General features: G+C 38.3%; 1 protein-coding gene across 1 annotated transcript in view; it reads left to right on the top strand.

The window, feature by feature from the left end:
• LOC126263131 (guanine nucleotide exchange factor subunit Rich) overlaps window positions 1-22,556 on the top strand; it is a 321,707-nt gene that overhangs the window by 167,258 nt on the left and 131,893 nt on the right. The window contains exons 13-14 of the mRNA XM_049960154.1: window positions 11,782-11,891; window positions 13,778-13,909. Of these exons, the coding sequence (XP_049816111.1) occupies window positions 11,782-11,891; window positions 13,778-13,909 (242 nt within the window). The remainder of the gene's footprint in view (window positions 1-11,781; window positions 11,892-13,777; window positions 13,910-22,556) is intronic.

Here is a 22,556-nt window from a genome sequence, read left to right as displayed (position 1 = left end):
AAGGCCCTGTATCAATGCCCGACTGAGTGAGGTGGCACAGTGGCTAGCACTCTGGACTCTCATTCGGGAGGAAGACGTTTCAATCCTGCATCCGGCCATCCTGATTTAGGTTTTCCGTTATTTCCTTAAATCACTCCCGGCAAATGCCGGGATGGTTCCTCTGAAAGGGCTCAGCTTATATCCTTACCCATCCTTCCCTAATCTGATGAGACCGATGACCTCGCTGTCTGGTCTCCTCCCCCCAAACAACCCAACCGAACCCTCAATGCCTGACACTACACTTCTCCCACTACCACACTAGGTCCATGCCTGCAGGCACCAGCAGGAGGGGCAGGAAGGAGAATATAAAGGTGGCAGCCATGAGATTTCACCCCATCAAAGGAACACTTGAAGATGGCAAAAAGTATGCTTGCTGAATGCCATGCCTTTTACAGGATGCCAACCAGCGCACACTCCGCTGCAGAGTGAAAATCTCATTCTGGAAACATCCCCCAGGCTGTGGCTAAGCCATGTCTCCGCAGTATCCTTTCTTTCAGGAGTGCTACTTCTGCAAGGTTCGCCGGAGAGCTTCTGTAAAGTTTGGAAGGTAGGAGACGAGATACTGGCAGAAGTAAAGCTGTGAGGACCGGGCGTGAGTCGTGCTTCGGTAGCTCAGATGGTAGAGCACTTGCCCGCGAAAGGCAAAGGTCCCGAGTTCGAGTCTCGGTCGGGCACACAGTTTTAATCTGCCAGGAAGTTTCATATCAGCGCACACTCCGCTGCAGAGTGAAAATCTCATTCTGGAAACATCCCCCAGGCTGTGGCTAAGCCATGTCTCCGCAGTATCCTTTCTTTCAGGAGTGCTAGTTCTGCAAGGTTCGCAGGAGAGCTTCTCTAAAGTTTGGAAGGTAGGAGACGAGATACTGGCAGAAGTAAAGCTGTGAGGACCGGGCGTGAGTCGTGCTTCGGTAGCTCAGATGGTAGAGCACTTGCCCGCGAAAGGCAAAGGTCCCGAGTTCGAGTCTCGGTCGGGCACACAGTTTTAATCTGCCAGGAAGTTTCATATCAGCGCACACTCTGCTGCAGAGTGAAAATCTCATTCTGGAAACATCCCCCAGGCTGTGGCTAAGCCATGTCTCCGCAGTATCCTTTCTTTCAGGAGTGCTAGTTCTGCAAGGTTCGCAGGAGAGCTTCTGTAAAGTTTGGAAGGTAGGAGACGAGATACTAGCAGAAGTAAAGCTGTGAGGACCGGGCGTGAGTCGTGCTTCGGTAGCTCAGATGGTAGAGCACTTGCCCGCGAAAGGCAAAGGTCACGAGTTCGAGTCTCGGTCGGGCACACAGTTTTAATCTGCCAGGAAGTTTCATATCAGCGCACACTCCGCTGCAGAGTGAAAATCTCATTCTGGAAACATCCCCCAGGCTGTGGCTAAGCCATGTCTCCGCAGTATCCTTTCTTTCAGGAGTGCTAGTTCTGCAAGGTTCGCAGGAGAGCTTCTGTAAAGTTTGGAAGGTAGGAGACGAGATACTGGCAGAAGTAAAGCTGTGAGGACCGGGCGTGAGTCGTGCTTTGGTAGCTCAGATGGTAGAGCACTTGCCCGCGAAAGGCAAAGGTCCCGAGTTCGAGTCTCGGTCGGGCACACAGTTTTAATCTGCCAGGAAGTTTCATATCAGCGCATACTCCGCTGCAGAGTGAAAATCTCATTCTAGCATTTTAGTAGTTTATCTGATAGTTGCACTTTCTACACAAGCATAAAAATCCATTTCGAGTATTCTGGTCTGTATCTCACTGGCCTTTCCTTGATGTTACAGCACTCTTGATCTTTCTCCTGGGTGTTCAGGACCTGTATGCAAGCCAATGTCTTGCTTCTTTGGTCCTGTTGATGGGATGTTTCACATAGTCATCCTGAGAATCATCCAGTTGAAGCCGGAACCAAATGCATCCACTGTCATTTCGGCCTTGCAAGCACAGAGCAGAAAGAATAGATTGAAGCCTATAGTGTCTTGTGAATGTATGCAAATGTCATCACAGGCAGTATTGTATCGTAATCTCTCTGTGTTCCTGCTTCAAAATGATGTCTTCTACTAAGAAATTTGCAAAAAATTCAGAATTCAGACAGTCAGAATTAAAGGGAATTAAACTGACAAAGACTCCAATTTCACCACATAAGAGTAGAGGGATAGGGAAAATGAACTTGCTTCCTCAGAATATTATGGAGTGAGGAAGGAAGGACTTAAGTGAAGTATATGAGTTATTTTTCTTGAAGGACCTCAGTAGTTCGAAACAAATTCATATTTCTATTTGAGCATCACATAACCACAAGCATAGAAAATCTGAAATTCTTGCAGATCAAACATGGATAAAGAGGATTTCTCAAATACATGAGTGTAAATTTAAAAAATGTAAATAACTAAATTCAGTATTAATCAGGTTGTAGAAGTGAAAAGCACTTGATTGCGAGTTAATATATAATTCAGAAATTTTTGCCTGTCAAAGCAACAAAGGGGTGTATTGATTAGTACTCGTAATCTTTCTACCTATATTTTGTAAAGGAATCTGACAGAAAGAGTGCATTAGATAAGCCATTAGCCATTTGCATTTAATATTAGCCATAAATTTTCCTACTTGAGTTGTGACAGGTGCTATTATCCTGATGCATAAAGTACCCACACAACAAACAGAAGCTAAACAAACACATTGCCTAAGTTGTGTAATTTGTGCATTCAGTTCACAGATCACACATTGCTTTGAATCATGCTCTTTTCAGTGTTTTACTCTTTCATGAGAGAATGGCAGCCACCACAAAATTTGTATATTATTTTATTTTAAATGAAGTAACTGATGTGAACAAGGGAAAAATAATCACCATGCGTGCCTGTGAAATTGGACAATACGTATGTGTTCCTATGGATAGGCTGTTGGTATTTTTGAGTATTGTGTGTGTTTTCTTTTGCAAAATATGTGACCCATTTTGTGGGAATGGAAGACACACAGTTTCTATGGAAAATAAGGGGAGCAAGCTTGTAGTGCCACTTGACATCATTAAGGAGACCTAGTAGCTGGCAGAACAATCATGTCATCCTCCGTGGTTTCAATACCCAGATGGCACATGTCAGCTGGTGTGCCCTCTGACAAGACAGCACCAGGCTAAAATTGATTCTCTAATTGGGGTTGTTATAGTGCATCTTATCCCCACTCAGAAGTGAGAAACCACTTATTGCTGGTATCGGATCCTTTTTTGAGTAATGCAAATAGCTCATGCTTATGAAATGGCATGTGTTGCATAGAGTTGTTTATGATGAAAGAAGACTTGGCAGTCAGTTCTCCAGCACAAGCTGTGAGGGACAACATGCCATTTCCAGAGGACACTTTTAGAAGTGCAGACGTCTCAGAATGAAATCTAGCAAATGTACTTAGTTGCATTCTTAAGCAAACACTATGTGAAGTTGCACCTTGAAACTAGTGCTTCTGTGCCTTTGCTAAACAAGTCCACATACTTGAGTTTAATGTCACCCCCGTGCAGACAATCAAGACATCTATGAGTATGTGGACATCATCATGTGCCTTTGCTACGAAAGTTTTCAGTTTTACTCACAACCAAGTCACTTGTCCAGTAAATTTTGTTGTGGTAGCTGCTCCCAAAGTGGGTAATGTTTTTGGGATAGACTTTTTCCACACTTAGAGATGCACTGTTCATGAAACTGTACATGCCATACAATCCAAATCACCTCTCCGTTGGTAACAGCACACAAACTCAACAGCACCTAAAGACTGGGAATTTTAAAGTATGATTAATGTAAAAGCTGAAGTGGAATATTATTCTTTATTGACCCTGGATGAACCCTTTGCAAAATTAAGCCAGGGCACCTTATTCAATAATATTGTCCTCATAGAGGTTCAATTTCAAATTTTTTTGGACACAGTGTCACAAGGTTACCTAGTGATCAGTGTGCCATATGGCCTCTACCATTATAATTGGTCACCGTTCAAAAACTCTTTAGCACCTGCCATATTCCTGTGTTTTATGGATAAATTATTACAAGGTGCTCCAACTGTGTCACATCTCAAGAGGACCACTTCCACCACCTTGAAATCATGTTCCAAAGGCTGGCACCTAAAGGACTAAAATACAACTTCTACATCTTCATCTGCATTATTATTCTACACTTCACAATTAACTACCTGACAAAGCTATTTCTCTACTGCTCCACTCTTGCACAGAAAACTTAAATCTTTCTGTGCAAGTTTTGATTTATTTTATTATGATGGTTGTTACTCCCTATTTAATATAATAAAATATTTTCACATTCTTAGTGGAAAGTTGAGTGAAATTTCATGAGAAGATCCTGTAACAACGAAAAACACCTTAGTTTTGATGATTGCCACTCCAGTTCACAAATCCTATCCATGGTGCTCTACCCTCTATTTAATGGTAGTACAATGCTTCAGCCCTGTGTTGGTGAAGCTCCAGTTTGTGAAAAACAATAGCAACCTTGCTGCTGCTGTGGTCTTCAGTCCTGAGACTGGATTGATGCAGCTCTCCATGCTACTCTATCCTGTGCAAGCTTCTTCATCTCCCAGTACCTACTGCAACCTACATCCTTCTGAATCTGCTTAGTGTATTGATCTCTTGGTCTCCCTCTACGATTTTTACCCTCCACGCTGCCCTCCAATGCTAAATTTGTGATCCCTTGAGGCCTCAAAACATGTCCTACCAACTGATCCCTTCTTCTAGTCAAGTTGTGCCACAAACTTCTCTTCTCCCCAATCCTATTCAATACCTCCTCATTAGTTACGTGATCTACCCACCTTATCTTCAGCATTCTTCTGTAGCACCACATTTCGAAAGCTTCTATTCTCTTCTTGTCCAAACTAGTTATCGTCCATGTTTCACTTCTATACATGGCTACACTCCATACAAATACTTTCAGAAACGACTTCCTGACACTTAAATCTATACTCCACGTTAACAAATTTCTCTTCTTCAGAAACGATTTCCTTGCCATTGCCAGTCTACATTTTATATCCTCTCTACTTCGACCATCATCAGTTATTTTACTCCCTAAATAGCAAAACTCCTTTACTACTTTAAGTGTCTCATTTCCTAATCTAATTCCCTCAGCATCACCCGATTTAATATGACTACATTCCACTATCCTCGTTTTCCTTTTGTTGATGTTCATCTTATATCCTCCTTTCAAGACACTGTCCATTCCGTTCAACTGCTCTTCCAAGTCCTTTGCTGTCTCCGGCAGAATTACAATGTCATCGGCGAACCTCAAAGTTTTTACTTCTTCTCCATGAATTTTAATACCTACTCCGAATTTTTCTTTTGTTTCCTTTACTGCTTGCTCAATATACAGATTGAATAACATCGGGGAGAGGCTACAGCCCTGTCTCACTCCTTTCCCAACCAGTGCTTCCCTTTCATGCCCCTCGACTCTTATAACTGCCATCTGGTTTCTGTACAAATTGTAAATAGCCTTTCGTTCCCTGTATTTTACCCCTGCCGCCTTTAGAATGTGAAAGAGAGTATTCCAGTCAACATTGTCAAAAGCTTTCTCTAAGTCTACAAATGCTAGAAACGTAGGTTTGCCTTTTCTTAATCTTTCTTCTAAGATAAGTCGTAAGGTTAGTATTGCCTCACGTGTTCCAACATTTCTACGGAATCCAAACTGATCTTCCCCGAGGTCCGCTTCTACCAGTTTTTCCATTCGTCTGTAAAGAATTCACGTTAGTATTTTGCATCTGTGACTTATTAAACTGATAGTTCGGTAATTTTCACATCTGTCAACACCTGCTTTCTTTGGGATTGGAATTATTATATTCTTCTTGAAGTCTGTGGGTATTTCACCTGTCTCATACATCTTGCTCACCAGATGGTAGAGTTTTGTCATGACTGGCCGTCAGTAGTTCTAATGGAATGTTGTCTACTCCCGGGGCCTTGTTTCGACTCAGGTCTTTCAGTGCTCTGTCAAACTCTTCCCGCAGTATCGTATCTCCCATTTCATCTTCATCTACGTCCTCTTCCATTTCCATAATATTGTCCTCAAGTACATCGCCCTTGTATAAACCCTCTATATACTCCTTCCACCTTTCTGCCTTCCCTTCTTTGCTTAGAACTGGGTTGCCATCTGAGCTCCTGATATTCATACAAGTGGTTCTCTTTTCTCCAAAGGTGTCTTTAATTTTCCTGTAGGCAGTACCTATCTTACCCCTAGTAAGACAAGCCTCTACATCCTTACATTTGTCCTCTAGCCATCCCTGCTTAGCCATTTTGCACTTCCTGTCGATCTCATTTTTGAGACGTTTGTATTCCTTTTTGCCTGCTTCATTTACTGCATTTTTATATTTTCTCCTTTCATCAATTAAATTCAATATTTCTTCTGTTACCCAAGGATTTCTATTATCCCTCGTCTTTTTACCTACTTGATCGTATGCTGCTTTCACTACTTCATCCCTCAGAGCTACCCATTCTTCTTCTACTGTATTTCTTTCCCCCATTGCTGTCAATTGTTCCCTTATGCTCTCCCTGAAACTCTGTACAACCTCTGGTTCTTTCAGTTTATCCAGGTCCCATCTCCTTAAATTCCCACCTTTTTGCAGTTTCTTCAGTTTCAATCTGCAGTTCATAACCAAGAGATTGTGGTCAGAATCCATATCTGCCCCTGGAAATGTCTTACAATTTAAAACCTGGTTCCTAAATCTCTGTCTTACCATTATATAATCTATCTGATACCTTTTAGTATCTCCAGGATTCTTCCAGGTATACAACCTTCTTTTATGATTCTTGACCCAAGTGTTAGCTATGATTAAGTTATGCTCTGTGCAAAATTCTACAAGGCGGCTTCCTCTTTCATTTCTTCCCCCCAATCCATAATCACCTACTATGTTTCCTTCTCTCCCTTTTCCTACTGACGAATTCCAGTCACCCATGACTATTAAATTTTCGTCTCCCTTCACTATCTGAATAATTTCTTTTATCTCATCATACATTTCATCAATTTCTTCATCATCTGCAGAGCTAGTTGGCATATAAACTTGTACTACTTTAGTAGGCATGGGCTTTGTGTCTATCTTGGCCACAATAATGCGTTCACTATGCTGTTTGTAGTAGCTAACCCGCACTCCTTTTTTTTTTATTCATTATTAAACCTACTCCTGCATTACCTCTATTTGATTTTGTATTTATAACCCTGTATTCACCTGACCAAAAGTCTTGTTCCTCCTGCCACCGAACTTCACTAATCCCCACTATATCTAACTTTAACCTATCCATTTCCCCTTTTAAATTTTCTAACCTACCTGCCCGATTAATGGATCTGACATTCCACGCTCCGATCCGTAGAACGCCAGTTTTCTTTCTCCTGATAACTACGTCCTCTTGAGTAGTCCCCGGCCGGAGATCCGAATGGGGGACTATTTTACCTCCGGAATATTTTACCCAAGAGGACGCCATCATCATTTAATCGTACAATAAAGCTGCATGTCCTCAGGAAAAATTACGGCTGTAGTTTCCCCTTGCTTTCAGCCGTTCGCAGTACCAGCACAGCAAGGCCGTTTTGGTTAATGTTAGAAGGCCAGATCAGTCAATCATCCAGACTGTTGCCCCTGCAACTACTGAAAAGGCTGCTGCCCCTCATCAGGAACCACATGTTTGTCTGGCCTCTCAACAGATACCCCTCCGTTGTGGTTGCACCTACGGTACGGCCATCTGTATCGCTGTGGCACGCAAGCCTCCCCGCCAACAGCAAGTTCCATGGTTCAGCAACCTTATGCTATTCAAATATTCACCATACTCCTAAGCAACGAACACCAAAAGGAATGTCAGTTTGGAAATAAACACATTATCTGTTATTCTGACTTGCTCACAAACCAGCAACTGAATTATGAAGCAAAGAGTGACAAGTGAGACGACAGCTTGGACTGACTTCTGGGTGCTCCCTATCAAATTAGTAACTGGTTGCAGTTATGAGAGTTCATCACTGACTGCTTGGGAATTTAAAATAATGGTGTTTGTACACTTGTTTCACAAACTTTCACTTGCAGTGAATTGTATCACACATTAACACTCACAGGTGAAAATTTTAGATCATTATTGGACACTTAAATAATAATAATAATAATAATAATAATAATTACTACAAATATTGGAAATATACAAAGTAGATCCTAAATTGATACAGTTCCTAAACGTAGTAATGAAAAATTGGAAAACCACACTTAATATCCAAACAAATTCAAATAATATCACATCACAGCCAATACAGATTAAGCGTGGAATATACCAAGGAGACTCATTAAGTCCTTTCTGGTTCTGCCTTGCTCTGAACCCACTATCCAACATGCTAAATAATACAAATTATGGATACAATATTACTGGAACATACCCACACAAAGTCACACATTTGCTATACATGGATGATCTAAAACTACTGGCAGCAACAAATCAACAACTCAACCAATTACTAAAGATAACAGAAGTATTCAGCAATGATATAAGTATGGCTTTTGGAACAGACAAATGTAAGAAAAATAGCATAGTCAAGGGAAAACACACTAAACAAGAAGATTACATATTGGATAACCACAGCGACTGCATAGAAGCGATGGAAAAAACGGATGCCTATAAATATCTAGGATACAGACAAAAAATAGGAATAGATAATACAAATATTAAAGAAGAACTAAAAGAAAAATATAGACAAAGACTAACAAAAATACTGAAAACAGAATTGACAGCAAGAAACAAGACAAAAGCTATAAATACTTATGCCATACCAATATTGACCTACTCATTTGGAGTAGTGAAATGGAGTAACACAGACCTAGAAGCACTCAATACACTTAAACGATCACAATGCCACAAATATAGAATACATCACATACATTCAGCAACAGAAAGATTCACATTAAGCAGAAAGGAAGGAGGAAGGGGATTTATCGACATAAAAAACCTACATTACGGACAGGTAGACAATTTAAGAAAATTCTTTCTAGAACGAGCAGAAACTAGCAAAATACACAAGGTAATCACTCATATAAATACATCGGCTACACCACTGCAATTTCATAACCACTTCTACAACCCTTTAGATCACATAACATCAACAGATACGAAGAAAGTAAATTGGAAAAAGAAAACACTTCATGGCAAGCACCCGTATCATCTAACACAGCCACACATCGATCAAGACGCATCCAACACATGGCTAAGAAAAGGCAATATATACAGTGAGACAGAAGGATTCATGATTGCAATACAGGATCAAACAATAAACACCAGATATTACAGCAAGCGTATTATTAAAGATCCCAATACCACAACAGATAAATGCAGACTTTGTAAACAACAAATAGAAACAGTAGATCACATCACAAGCGGATGTACAATACTAGCAAATACAGAATACCCCAGAAGACATGACAATGTCGCAAAAATAATACATCAACAGCTTGCCTTACAACATAAACTTTTAAAACAACAAGTTCCTACATACAAGTATGCACCACAAAATGTACTGGAGAATGATGAATACAAATTATACTGGAACAGAACCATTATAACAGATAAAACAACGCCACATAACAAACCTGACATCATACTCACCAATAAAAAGAAGAAATTAACACAACTAATTGAAATATCCATACCCAATACAACAAATATACAAAAGAAAACAGGAGAAAAAATTGAAAAATACATCCAACTGGCTGAGGAAGTCAAAGACATGTGGCATCAGGATAAAGTTGACATCATACCAATTATACTATCAACTACAGGAGTCATATCACACAATATCCACCAGTACATCAATGCAATCCAGCTACATCCAAACATATATATACAACTACAGAAATCCGTAATTATTGATACATGTTCAATTACCCAAAAGTTCCTAAATGCAATATAACACATACCGTACAGTTAATAGGAAGTGACGCTTGATCAAGGTCCGCGTCACTTTCCATTCTTAACCAGACTTAACGTCTGAGAAAGTAAAGAAATAATAGTAACAACAACACTGTATAATGATTATTTAAAAAATAATTTAGTTTCATTGCTCAATTGTAGACACATCCTCTTAGTTTTTACCACTTACAAAATATCAGGCTGGCAGACCTTTATTCTGGGGAATAATATTCCTGTTTAACTTCTCAATTAGACAAAAACTATTGACTGTGCAAAAGAAACTAATTAGAATTGTTTGTGAGGTTCACACACATACATCTTGCAGGTATCTGGTTAAGTCATTGGAAGTACAAAAAACAGCATCATACTGCATTTATCCAGTGGCCAAAGTTCATTGCAGTTCAAAAATAATATAAGTAGTAAGAGAAAACAGTATTGGAAGGGTAAAGTATTTGCATATCCCTCTAGTGGATCTTGCTTTGCCACAGAAGGCAATGAAATACATAGCTATAAAAGTCTTTACAGTCTGCAAATTGAGAAAAATGTGTAACAGACAGCAGAAATATTTTTAAATGCAGCTTCAATTTGTTTCTCCTTTACAGCTTATTCCATACCATAAAGGATTTATTGAATGCAAATAAGTATTCAGTTAGTTCAATTGTGACAGTCTTTTCATCATAAAGATTACCATAATTGTGATCCAGAAACAGAATAAAGAAACAAACAAGCTAGAATTGAAACCATGCTTCCTTGCTTTCCAAGTGTGGTTTTCTTACCATTACCGACAGAACTGTGCAGACTCAAGACATGAATGGGCTCCACAGGTTCAATTCTCTCATTGTCTCTCTTATTTTACAAAGTTGCTGACATATTTTACTGCAGTAACACTATCAGGAGAGTGTACATCATGGAAAGATATTGGTTGCAGTCTTGGGAGTTGTTTCCAGAATGAATCTTTCACACTGCAGCTAAGTGAGCACTGTTACAGAATTTCTGGAGAGATTAAAATTGTATGCTTAACCAGGACTTGAACCAAGACCGTGTCCTTTACAAGCAGTGTTCTTAATTAGTGCTCTATCAAGGCCTGATTGTTTTCATCTGTTATACTAGTGTGCACTTTGTTACAGAATTGAACAGGTTGCTGTACTCTTCTAGGCATTAATGAAGAATTAGTTTCACTCATAAATAGAGTAAAAAGGGAATGACTAGCTTTATGGCTATATATACTGTTTTCTTTATTACTCTTTTGTTATTGTCTTTACACAATATTCACAATGAATGTAGCAGTCTCGTTTTTTTATCTGTTTCAAATATTGGTTCTCTTATAACTCATCAGGGAATCTTTTATCATTGAAACATCTTGAAAGTGGCTTCATGGTTCAGTTGGTAAGTGCCCGACGACAAATCCAAAGGTGCACAATTATACCAACAGTTGGTCCTTGGATTTGTTTGTGTTATTTATTGCTTATTTCACTTCTGACAATGATTTGTTAGTTACCACATTAAATTGTAGGTCCATGACTGGCTGGATAAATTAGTACATCAGTTGAAGGAAAGCAAGGATATTATTACGTCCAATAGAATAGTGCTTAGGAAAGAATTGAAATGTTTAAATCAGTCTTTGGGTTGAGAACAGCTTTACACACTTATGTGCCTCAATAGTTTTCTTGCCGCTTATCTGCAGTTTGACTTCATGGTCTCAGATACTTATCAGAATACCAGACAAGAGAGTTGTGTATGTGGTCTACCTTGTAAAATCATTACACTACCGAAGTTCTTCATAGATTGAGCTTTCGCTCAGATTTCTTGGAATTGATTGCATGTTGTATATAAAATGTTGCTTATACTATCATACAACTTTCAACAGAAGTCTTTTTCTTTTTCCTTGCAGCTATACTGTTTGAAGATGCAATTCTTTTGGGAGTTGAAAATGATACAATGCTGTTTACATCTGATAGCAACTCACCGTTTTCTTTACCATTTTGCCTTCTGGAGAAAACGGTATGGATTTTAACAGCTTTCAGTTACTTTTGTTTATTACTGTCTTATATCTATGTATCTTTAAACAAGCAATTGTATTGTAAAACATTATAAAGAAGTAAATAACTAAAATACAAAGATAATTACAAAAATATTATATTTTATCAGTTGCTGCAAATTAGCACTCAACAAATAGCAGCTATCACTGCAGAGTCTTGTAGCATTGAATATTCTTATTTTTTTCAGGTGAATATTTATTGTAGTACATTATTAACTTGTACTACTGTTAAAGGATATGTGTTATAATCCAAACTATTCAACCACTGATAAGTTAGAACAGAATGCTATAAATAATGATTTTGTTCCATCCTCTGGCACAGCAAGATTGCATGCTGAATATTAGAATATGAGGGTAATTCTAAAACAATCAGTGGATAGTCATAAATTTTTTTCAAGAAAAGTTTATTGTCCATATACATCTTTATCTACATCTTCATCTATTCTCTGCATGGCAGAGAGTACTTCCCATTGCACCAATTATTAGGATTTCTTCCTGTTTCCATTCACCTATAGAGCATGGAAGAATGATAATTTGAAATCCTCTATGTGTGCAGTAATTGTCCTAAATTTACCCTCATGACCCCTACGTGAGTGATATGTAGGGGGTTGTAGTATATTTCCAGAGTCATTATTTAATTTATATTTCTTGCAACCTTGTTAATAGACTTTCTCAGGATAGTTTGTGTCTGTCTTCAAGAGCATGCCAGCTCAATTCCTTCAGTACCTCTGTGACACTTTCCTGTGGATCAGACAAACATGTGATCATTCAAGCTGCCTTTCTCTGTGTATTTACAATATCTCCTGTTAGTCCTACTTGGTATGTGTCCCACACATTTGAGTAGTATTTTAGAACTGGTTGCACAGGTGATTAGTAAGCAATCTCCTTTGTAGACTGATTGCAGTTCCCAGGATTCTACCAATAAATCAAAGTCATCTGCGTGCTTTACCTACAACTGTGTCTTTGTGATCATTCCATTACATATCCCTAGAAAAGTGTTACACTTGGGTATTTGTATGAGTTGGCCAATTCCAAAGTGACTCATTGATATTATAATCATAGGATAGTACTTTTTTTCGTTTTGTTGTGGAGTGCACAATTTTACATTTCTGAATATTTAAAGCAATTGCCAACTTTTGCACCGTTTTGAAATCTTAGTAGTATCTGACTGTATATTTATGCAGCTTCTTTCAGATAGTACTTCATTATAGATAACTGCATCATCTGCAAAAAGTCTCATGTTACTATTAATATTGTCTGCAAGGTCATTTATATGCAACATGAACAGCAAGGGTTCCAACACACTTCCCTGGGACACACCTGAAGTTACTTCTACATCTGATAATAAACTCTCCATGCAAGATAATATGCTGTGTCCTCCCTACCAAAAAGTCCTCAGTCCAGTCACAAATTGCACTTGATACTCCATAGGATTGTACTTTTAACAATGAACACAGGTGTGGCACTGAGTCAGATGCTTTTTAGAAATCAAGAAATACAGCATCTACCTGACTACCTTGTTCCAAAGCTTTCAGGATGCCATGTGAGAAAAGTGTGAATTGGGTTTCATCGTTTAGATTATTTTATAATATGTTATACAGGGAACAGTACATCATGTGCAAGACAAGCATCTGCCAAGGCAAGCAATAACAGTGCAATATTTAGTCTGATAAATAGATTAGGAGATTGCTGAAACTGACTTTGTCTTAAATACCCCACTTTATTGTGTTGTTCTTATAAATTGTCAGTTAATTGAGGAAAGTGTGATTTGCCTTAATTTTCATACTGTACTTCAAAAGAAATGTAAATGTCCTTAAATATCTTGTGTGTACATTACTGTGTGTTTCAGAGCCAGGTGTATCTACATCAAATCCTCAGACAACTAATTCGTCGAAATTTAGGCTTTCATGCTTGGGAAATAGCCCGAAGTTGCACTAATCTTCCCTACTTCTCCCATTCTCTTGAACTTCTACTACATGAGGTAACTGACATTTATTTATTTTATTTATTTACATGTAAAATTCTGTAGGACCAAATTGAGGAGCAAATCTCCAAGGCCATGGAATGTGTCTGTACATGAAATTAAAAAACATAAAAGTAATGACAGACAAAAAAAAAAAAAGTTTATGAACCTGAAAAAAGTCAATCCATAAGTTCAAGCAAACACAATCAACAATACAACAAGAATCAGCTTACTTTTTGAAGGAACTCCTTGACAGAATAGAAGGAGTGACCATTAGGAAACTCTTCAATTTGCTTACTACTGCTAAGATTTTTGAATTTGAGTGGCAGCTTATTGAAAATGGAAGCAGCAGTATACTGCACACCTTTTTGCACAACAGTTAAGGAAGTCCAATCCAAATGCAGGTTTGATTTCTGCCAAGTATTAACTGAGTGAAAGCTGATTTTCTTTGGAATAAGCTAATATTGTTGACAAGAAATGACAGTAAGGAATATATATATATTGAGAGGCCAAAGTCAAAATGCCCAGACTCTTGAACAGGGGTTGGCAAGAGGTTCTTGAACTTACACCACTTTTTGCCCGAACTGCCTGTTTGAGCCAAAAATATCCTTTTAGGATGGGAAGAGTTACCCTAGAATATAATACCATATGACATAAGCAAATGAAAATGAGCAAAGTAGACTAATTTTCGTATCAAATCATCACTCACTTCAGATACCATTCGAATAGTAGAAATGGCAGCATTAAGTCTTTGAACAAGATGCTGAATGTGGGTGTTCCATGACAGCTTACTATCTATCTGAACACCTAGAAATCTGAAACTGTGCAGTTTCACTAATCATATGCCCATTTTATGAAATTAAAACATTAGATTTTGTTGAATTGTGTCTCAGAAACTGTAAAAACTGAGTCTTACTGTGATTTAGCTTTATTTTCTACAAGTCATGAACTTAGGTCATGAACTGCACTATTTGTAACTGAGCCAATGTTGCACGCAACATACTTTACTACCAAGCTAGTGTCATCAGCAAACAGAAATATTTTAGAATTACCTGTAATACTACATGGCATATCATTTGTATAAATAAGGAACAGGAGTGGCCCCAACACTGATCCCTGGGGCACCCCCCACTTGACCGTACCCCATTCAGACCCCACATCACAGCCATTCTCAACACTGTGAATAATGACCTTTTGCTGTCTGTTGCTAAAGTAAGAGGTGAACCAAGTGTGAGCTACTCCCCATATTCCATAATGGTCCAACTTCGGGAGCAATATTTTGCGACCAACACAATCAAACACCTTACTTAAATCAAAAAATATGTCTAGCATTCAAAATCTTTTGTTTGACCCGTCCAGTACCTCACACAGAAAAGAGAATATAGCATTTTCAGTTGTTAAGCGGCTTCTAAACCCGAACTGTACAGTTTATAGCAAATCGTGTGATACAAAATGGTCAATTATCCTTACATACACAGCCTTTTCAATAACTTTAGCAAACACTGGTGGCATAGAAATAAGTCTAAAATTGTCTACATTATCCCTTTCTTCCTTTATATAAAGCGGCTTTACTACTGAGTACTTTAATCGCTCAGGAAACTGACCATTTGTAAAGGAAAAATTACAAATATGGCAAAATACAGGGCTAACATGTGCAGCACAGTACTTTAATATTCTGCTAGGCACTCCCATCATAACCATGAGAGTCCTTAGTCTTCAGTGATTTATTTATTGACTCAGTCTCCCCCTTGTCTGTATCACAGAGGAGTATTTCAGACATCAATCTTTGAAAGGCATTTGCCAAGAGAGTTTATATGATTCTCTCTAGAAGCTAAATTTTTATTTAATTCACCAGCAATTCTCAGAAAATGATTGTCAAATACTGTACACATATCTGATTTATCAGTAACAGAAATATTCTTACTGCGAACTGACTTCATATCGTCGACTTTGTGCTGTTGACCAGACACTGCCTTCACAACTGACCATATGGTTTTAATTTTATCCTGTGAATTAGCTGTTCTTCTTGCATATCACATATTCTTTGCCTTCCTAATAACATTTGTAAGCACTTTACAATATTGTTTGTAATGGGGTACTACAGCTTGATTGTGACTACTTCTAACATTTTGATGTACTTCTCGCTTTGTTCTACATGATATCCTTATCCTACTAGTCAGCCACCCGAGCTGCCTGTTACTGCTAGTACCCCGTTTAGAATGTTCTACTGGAAAGCAACTCTCAAAGAGCATGAGAAATTTGTTAAAGAAAGCATTATGTTTATCGTCCGTGTTATCAGCACTATAAAAATCCTGCCACTCTTGTTTCTTGACAAGGTTTAAAAAACACTCTATTGCTGTTGGATTAACTTTCCTACATAGTTTGTAATTACATGTGACATTTGTTTGAGTACAAAAGCCTTTTAGTGTTAAAATTTGTGCATCATGGTCTGAAAGGCCATTCACACTTTTACTAACAAAATGCCCATCTAGTAATGAAGAATGAATAAAAATATTGTCTATGACTGAGCTACTGTTCCCTTCCACACTAGTTGGAAAAAACACAGTCTGCATCAGATCATATGAATTTACCAACATACACAAAATTTATACTGAAGTCACCACATATAACTAATTTCTGGTACTTCCTACAAAGTGAATCAAGAGCCCTCTCTAGCGTGAGCAGAAAACAACAATAATTAAAAGTTTAGTTTCACTAAATTCAACTGCCCCTCACAACATTCAAATACCTGTTCATTGCAGTGTCATGATAAGTCTATAGACTCAAATGGAATACTGTTTTTTACATACATAGCCACTCCCCCACCCCACAAGGAACTCCTTGAAAAACAGACAGCTAATCTGTATCCTGGTAAAGGAAGCCCCTGAACTGTCAAATTATTTAAGGGTGCTCCAACATACCAATAATTTCAGAGTCAACATCTGTAATCAGTTTATAACACGTCTTAACTACTCGTAATAATTGAGTTGTTCATAGTTACTCATGATCTACCACAGCCGTCGTCCTGAGTATATTGTCAGTCACTGTAACTTAACTACTGGAGAGTTAATTTAGTTTAATCTTGTGTCAAGTTTCATAATTTTTATTATACTTTCAAAACAAAATTAAAGTATTATTACAAAGGCAAACTATACTTAAAATACAAAAGGAGCAGTTACATGGTCACTGCTCAGAAACCAAAACCAGAATGACCTCCTTTGCCAACATGGCTGTAACTATTTATACTTTCTTAACAATCCCGAACAATCGTCGTCATTGTTTAAAATTATTATTTCAATAATTAACAATTAAAATTCTCATCCTAAAACAAATGACACATTTCAATGATTATCTAGATTCTAATATATTAAACACAAGTGAATTCTATTCTATATACTAATTATATTGTGTATAAATGGTTAGGTGTCAAATGTTAACAATACACTTGTTATATTTACTAATTGCAGAAGATTGATATCATATAAAATGTTTCTTACCAGTTAACTGACTTCTACGCATTAGTGTAATTAAGATTCTGTAATTGTTTTCTTCGTAACTTTTTCACAAGTACATATTTCCATACACCTCTATGTCAGAAATTACTGTTTATGGTTAAAATTTACGTGTTTAATAAGTTTCTATTAGACTGTTATGTTTCAACAACCCCCAAAAGGATTTGTGCAACTGAAAGTTAAACAAAACCTTTTCTTACAGATCTTCATAACAGTCTTCATTTTACAATCAATTGGATTAACAAACAATTCACGGAAGATATGTGCAACCAAATATATAAAATTATCATAAATTATTTTGTATAAGATTCAACTAGATTAAACAAAATATTAATTAATAGCACAAAGAAAGAACAAGTTAATTTGCAGAATTTGTCTGCAGCTTGTATTACAACATGAATATGATGAGCTATTTCAATCAGAAAATTATCCATTGGAAGTTAGCTGAATTGGTCTTGTTTCTGTATATTTATGTCTGTTATTAGATCCTCCAGGTTCTCCTGAGTGCAATGGAGACACTGGTGTGTATAACCCTTTCTCAATATTGGTGATGCATTGTGGAACAAATGTTACTATCAGATGTTACAGTACTTAAAATCCATATCAGTTTGTATTTATCCATCTCCTATCTTTGGCAAGTACACCAAGTATTAGACCATAATATAACAAAGTGTTCAGTCTCCTCTATGCGCAATGAAGAACACTGAAATGAAGTACACTGTAGATCTCAGCTCTTCGGAAGTTCTTCGTTGCAAAACCTGAAATGTGGCTCATACTCCACTACTTATGACCATCATATATATTGCATAATTGATTGTTTTGAATAGGATAGTTCAATTCAGAAAAATTCCAACTGTTCGTTTTTAAACATTTCCCGTCTTAAATCTCATATTGTAATTTTAACTTGTTCTTTGATAACATATCACTAAAATGATACTAGTACAATTTTTTTAAAGTGCTACAGCCATATTTCTGCAGTTTATATTGACATTTACATATAGTATTGAATAACAAATATATTATTATAATGTAGTAAAAGTAAATTCTTGGAGTACGAGGTGCATTCAAGTTCTAAGGCCTCCGAGTTTTTTTCTCCGGACTGGAAAGAGATAGAAACATGTGCATTGTTTTAAAATGAGGCCGCATTCATTGTCAATACGTCCCAGAGATGGCAGCACTGTACGACAGATGGAATTTTACCACCAGCGGCGAGAATGAGAACTGTTTTAAATACTTAAAATGGCGACGTTTTCCTTACTTGAACAGTGTGCAATCACTCGTTTTCTGAATTTGCGTGGTGTGAAACCAATTGAAATTCATCGACAGTTAAAGGAGACGTGGTGATGGAGTTATGGATGTGTCGAAAGTGCGTTCGTGGGTGCGACAGTTTAATGAAGGCAGAACATCGTGTGACAACAAACCGAAACAACCTTGGGCTCGCACAAGCCGGTCTGACGACATGATCGAGAAAGTGGAGAGAATTGTTTTGGGGGATCGCTGAATGACTGTTGAACAGATCGCCTCCAGAGTTGGCATTTCTGTGGGTTCTGTGTACACAGTCCTGCATGACGACCTGAAAATGCGAAAAGTGTTATCCAGGTGGGTGCCACGAATGCTGACGGATGACCACATGGCTGCCCGTGTGGCATGTTGCCAAGCAATGTTGACGCACAACAACAGCATGAATGGGACTTTCTTTTTGTCGGTTGTGACAATGGATGAGACGTGGATGCCATTTTTCAATCCAGAAACAAAGCGGCAGTCAGCTCAATGGAAGCACACAGATTCACCGCCACAAAAAAAAATTTCGGGTAACTGCCAGTGCTGAAAAAATGATGGTGTCCATGTTCTGGGACAGCGAGGGCGTAATCCTTACCCACTGCGTTCCAAAGGGCACTACGGTAACAGGTGCATCCTACGAAAATGTTTTGAAGAACAAATTCCTTCCTGCACTGCAACAAAAACGTCCAGGAAGGGCTGCACGTGTGCTGTTTCACCAAGACAATGCACACGCACATCGAGCTAACGTTACGCAACAGTTTCTTCATGATAACAACTTTGAAGTGATTCCTCATGCTCCCTACTCACCTGACCTGGCTCCTAGTGACTTTTGGCTTTTTCCAACAATGAAAGACACTTTCCGTGGCCGCACATTCACCAGCCGTGCTGCTATTGCCTCAGCGATTTTCCAGTGGTCAAAACAGACTCCTAAAGAAGCCTTCGCCGCTGCCATGGAATCATGGCGTCAGCGTTGTGAGAAATATGTACGTCTGCAGGGCGATTACGTCGAGAAGTAACGCCAGTTTCATCGATTTCGGGTGAGTAGTTAATTAGAAAAAAAATCGGAGGTCTTAGAACTTGAATGCACCTCGTATAGTTCCTCAGCAGTTAACATAATTCACGCTACATATATATATAGAATGAAATATCTGAACAATGTCCAATCTTTCCATTTTTCTTTTGTCAAGACACTTCCGATGCTTCACTCCTGTCCTTTACAATCATCCAAACATTAATTAATGTATTTTTTCAGGAATATTTGCGCAACACAGTTGTTGCTTTTCCCTTTACAGTAAGTGCTGGACAATAACGGAATGAAACATAAGAGTGTGGTTATGTATTACTTTGAGTAACAATATACAATAACTTGAATAAGTGACTAATACATCATGTCAGTTGTTTTATAAATAATTGAAACAGCACCAACAACTATGTGGTTGGGCCTTATATACAGGTACGTGTTCACCACTTTTGGTGAAAATACACAATAAATGAATTATAAATGATTGGTACATCACGACAAAATATGAATAGGTTTTATACATTGGTAAGTTGGTTTGAGCATTATATATTATAACATATTTAAGTGAATTCAGTATCTTCAATACTGCAGAAATACTAGCTCATTTCCCAGATTCTCCTATAAAATAGGCTTTAGTCATTTAATAGGCTGACAAGGTAAATAAGATGGGTCTCAGCAATAAGGACATATGCATGTGGACAGAGACAAGGATAACTTGGTACTCAAATGAGAAGTAGTAAATGAAATAGAAGATTCAGATGCTAGTATATAGCAAAGTAAATACATATATCTAAAAACACAGATGATGTGACTTACCGAACGAAAGTGCTGGCAGGTCGATAGACACACAAACAAACACAAACATACACACAAAATTCAAGCTTTCGCAACAAAATGTTGCCTCATCAGGAAAGAGGGAAAGACGAAAGGATGTGGGTTTTAAGGGAGAGGGTAAGGAGTCATTCCAACCCCAGGAGCGGAAAGACTTACCTTAGGGGGAAAAAAGGACAGGTATACACTCGCGCACACACACACACACACACATATCCATCCGCACATACACAGACACAATCAGACAAAATATGAAGTAAATGTTTACCACTTGGGTGACAACATTCAACAAAATTAGACATAAATAAATAATATAGTATGACTGAGAATAGTTACATCTAATAATGCAGAAATGCTAGCTTGTTCCCCAGATCCTCCCATGTTGTTGTTGTTGTGGTCTTCAGTCCTGAGACTGGTTTGATGCAGCTCTCCATGCTACTCTATCCTGTGCAAGCTTCTTCATCTCCCAGTACCTACTGCAACATACATCCTTCTGAATCTGCTTAGTGTATTGATCTCTTGGTCTCCCTCTACGATTTTTACCCTCCACGCTGCCCTCCAATGCTAAATTTGTGATCCCTTGATGCCTCAAAACATGTCCTACCAACCGATCCCTTCTTCTGGTCAAGTTGTGCCACAAACTTCTCTTCTCCCCAATCCTATTCAATACCTCCTCATTAGTTACGTGATCTACCCACCTTATCTTCAGCATTCTTCTGTAGCACCACATTTCGAAAGCTTCTATTCTCTTCTTGTCCAAACTGGTTATCGTCCATGTTTCACTTCCATACGTGGCTACACTCCATACAAATACTTTCAGAAACGACTTCCTGACACTTAAATCTATACTCGATGTTAACAAATTTCTCTTCTTCAGAGACGATTTCCTTGCCATTGCCAGTCTACATTTTATATCCTCTCTACTTCAACCATCATCAGTTATTTTACTCCCTAAATAGCAAAACTCTTTTACTACTTTAAGTGTCTCATTTCCTAATCTAATTCCCTCAGCATCACCCGACTTAATTCGACTACATTCCATTATCCTCGTTTTGCTTTTGTTGATGTTTATCTTATATCCTCCTTTCAAGACACTGTCCATTCCGTTCAACTGCTCTTCCAAGTCCTTTGCTGTCTCTGACAGAATTACAATGTCACCGGCGAACCTCAAAGTTTTTACTTCTTCTCCATGAATTTTAATACCTACTCCGAATTTTTCTTTTGTTTCCTTTACTGCTTGCTCAATATACAGATTGAATAACATCGGGGAGAGGCTACAACCCTGTCTCACTCCTTTCCCAACCACTGCTTCCCTTTCATGCCCCTCGACTCTTATAACTGCCATCTGGTTTCTGTACAAATTGTAAATAGCCTTTGGCTCCCTGTATTTTACCCCTGCCACCTTCAGAATTTGAAAGAGAGAATTCCAGTTAACGTTGTCAAAAGCTTTCTCTAAGTCTACAAATGCTAGAAACGTAGGTTTGCCTTTTCTTAATCTTTCTTCTAAGATAAGTCGTAAGGTTAGTATTGCCTCACGTGTTCCAGTATTTCTACGGAATCCAAACTGATCTTCCCCGAGGTCCGCTTCTACCAGTTTTTCCATTCGTCTGTAAAGAATTCGCGTTAGTATTTTGCAGCTGTGACTTATTAAACTGATAGTTCGGTAATTTTCACATCTGTCAACACCTGCTTTCTTTGGTATTGGAATTATTATATTCTTCTTGAAGTCTGTGGGTATTTCGCCTGTCTCATACATCTTGCTCACCAGATGGTAGAGTTTTGTCAGGACTGGCTCTCCCAAGGCCATCAGTAGTTCTAATGGAATGTTGTCTACTCCCGGGGCCTTGTTTCAACTCAGGTCTTTCAGTGCTCTGTCAAACTCTTCACGCAGTATCTTATCTCCCATTTCATCTTCATCTACATCCTCTTCCATTTCCATAATATTGTCCTCAAGTACATCACCCTTGTATAAACCCTCTATATACTCCTTCCACCTTTCTGCCTTCCCTTCTTTGCTTAG

The sequence above is a fragment of the Schistocerca nitens genome, chromosome 6 (assembly GCF_023898315.1).
Source record: "Schistocerca nitens isolate TAMUIC-IGC-003100 chromosome 6, iqSchNite1.1, whole genome shotgun sequence".
Taxonomy (NCBI): Eukaryota; Metazoa; Arthropoda; class Insecta; order Orthoptera; family Acrididae; genus Schistocerca; species Schistocerca nitens.
The sequence above is the reverse complement of the archived record's forward strand: the minus strand, read 5'-3'. Positions and strand labels throughout refer to the sequence as shown.